Consider the following 1,421-nt stretch of genomic DNA (forward strand, 5'->3'; position numbering starts at 1 on the left):
GCCGGGGTGCACCGTTTTCAACCGTTGCACTCAGTTTACCACCACTTAGGAACTAGTGGCAGAGTGCAACGGTTTAAAGGGATTTATAACGTTTAGGGACGGGAGGCAGATGTTCACCGTGTGAATGCCCGTAAGTACACCGGTTGGAACCAGCACCCTAACCGTTGTAAATCCCCCGTCTGAACGTACCCAGGGTGTCCGTTGTGGGGAGGGGAAGGGAAAGGAGTCTGTAAGCCGCTCTGAGACTCCTTTGGGTAGCGAAGGGTGGTGTGTAAATCCAATCTCTTCTTCTCTTCTACATTTGTTCTGCCGAGAGTTCCTGTGAGCAAAGTGACCTTTTCTCCTGCAGGCTAAGAAAGTGCTTTACTTTGGATGCCCCCCCCCCAGCCATTGATGCTTTCAAACCAGTTTTGGAAGCCCCTGCCCCCCCTCCGTACCCCGCTCTCCCCATTCCCAGTTTTATTAGGCCACGGGCTGGGGTCAGCTCCGTTCCTCCCAAAAGTTTCCCAGAGCCCCCGTGCCAGACTCACCGGGCCCCCGAGTGACAGATTCCCGAGTGACAGATTACGATCCTCAAGATCCTGGTTTGACAGCCGCCTTCTGTCACGTTTGGGGAAGGGAGGGAGAGATGGGATGGAAAAGAGGAAGAGGACTCCGGACTTCCTTCTTGTGATGCAAGGAAAGGGAGGACGGGGGGGGGGGCTCCGGGGAAAAGACAGAAGTGAAACCAGCAGACACAGAGCCGGGCCCCGGGGTGGAAAAATAACACAACGAGAGACACCCGTGCTCCACCGTCGGCCACTTTTTTTTTATTACGGCGCGGAAGAGAACGCGGCAGGGACGGACGGTCTCGGCGGACGCTCTGCCGGGACCCCGCAGTCGGCGACACGCACAAAATGCGGGGCTCCCCCGAGGTTGCTGTTTGGACCGGGATGCCCTGAATCGCCTCGTTGGTAGCGTTGGGGGCCGGGGTGAGAAGAGGGTGTTAAAAAAATCGCCCCCCAAATGAAGCCAAAAGAGTTCCTGCAGTTTCCACAGATGCCCCGTCGGGGTTAAAAAAAACCAACCCATCAGTAAAATGAAAACCCACCGACCCTGTAAAACCGAAGGCCCGCGGGGCTGACTGTTTCGAGAGAGTCTTTGCGGGATGTGGCTCACGGCGGCTTTGGCAGAGACGGCCGGGGAGGGCCGGGGTCCCTCAGGAGGCGCCGCTCTCCGCCTCGCTGGGCCTCTTCAGCACCGCGCTGTACTTCAGGGGGCTCCCGTCCGACTTCAGCACGACCTCCACCAAGGTGAAAATGGCGATTTCCTGGCGGAGGGGAGGGGAAAGAGAAGAGGAGGGGGCGGGGGGTGGGGTTAGTCGGCGGTTGATTTTGAAACAGAGGCTTAACATCTGCACAGAAGACTCGGGGGCCTTGATC

General features: G+C 57.8%; 1 protein-coding gene across 1 annotated transcript in view; it reads right to left on the bottom strand.

The window, feature by feature from the left end:
- Nucleotides 1-795: 795 nt before the first annotated feature.
- Nucleotides 796-1,421, bottom strand: part of DIS3L2 (DIS3 like 3'-5' exoribonuclease 2) — a 364,836-nt gene continuing 364,210 nt past the window's right edge. The window contains exon 22 of the mRNA XM_015414784.1: nucleotides 796-1,309. Coding sequence (XP_015270270.1) covers nucleotides 1,199-1,309 — 111 coding nt within the window. The 3' untranslated portion in view covers nucleotides 796-1,198. The remainder of the gene's footprint in view (nucleotides 1,310-1,421) is intronic.

The sequence above is a fragment of the Gekko japonicus genome, unplaced genomic scaffold (genome assembly GCF_001447785.1).
Source record: "Gekko japonicus isolate JY-2015 unplaced genomic scaffold, Gekko_japonicus_V1.1 scaffold1662, whole genome shotgun sequence".
Classification (NCBI taxonomy): Eukaryota; Metazoa; Chordata; class Lepidosauria; order Squamata; family Gekkonidae; genus Gekko; species Gekko japonicus.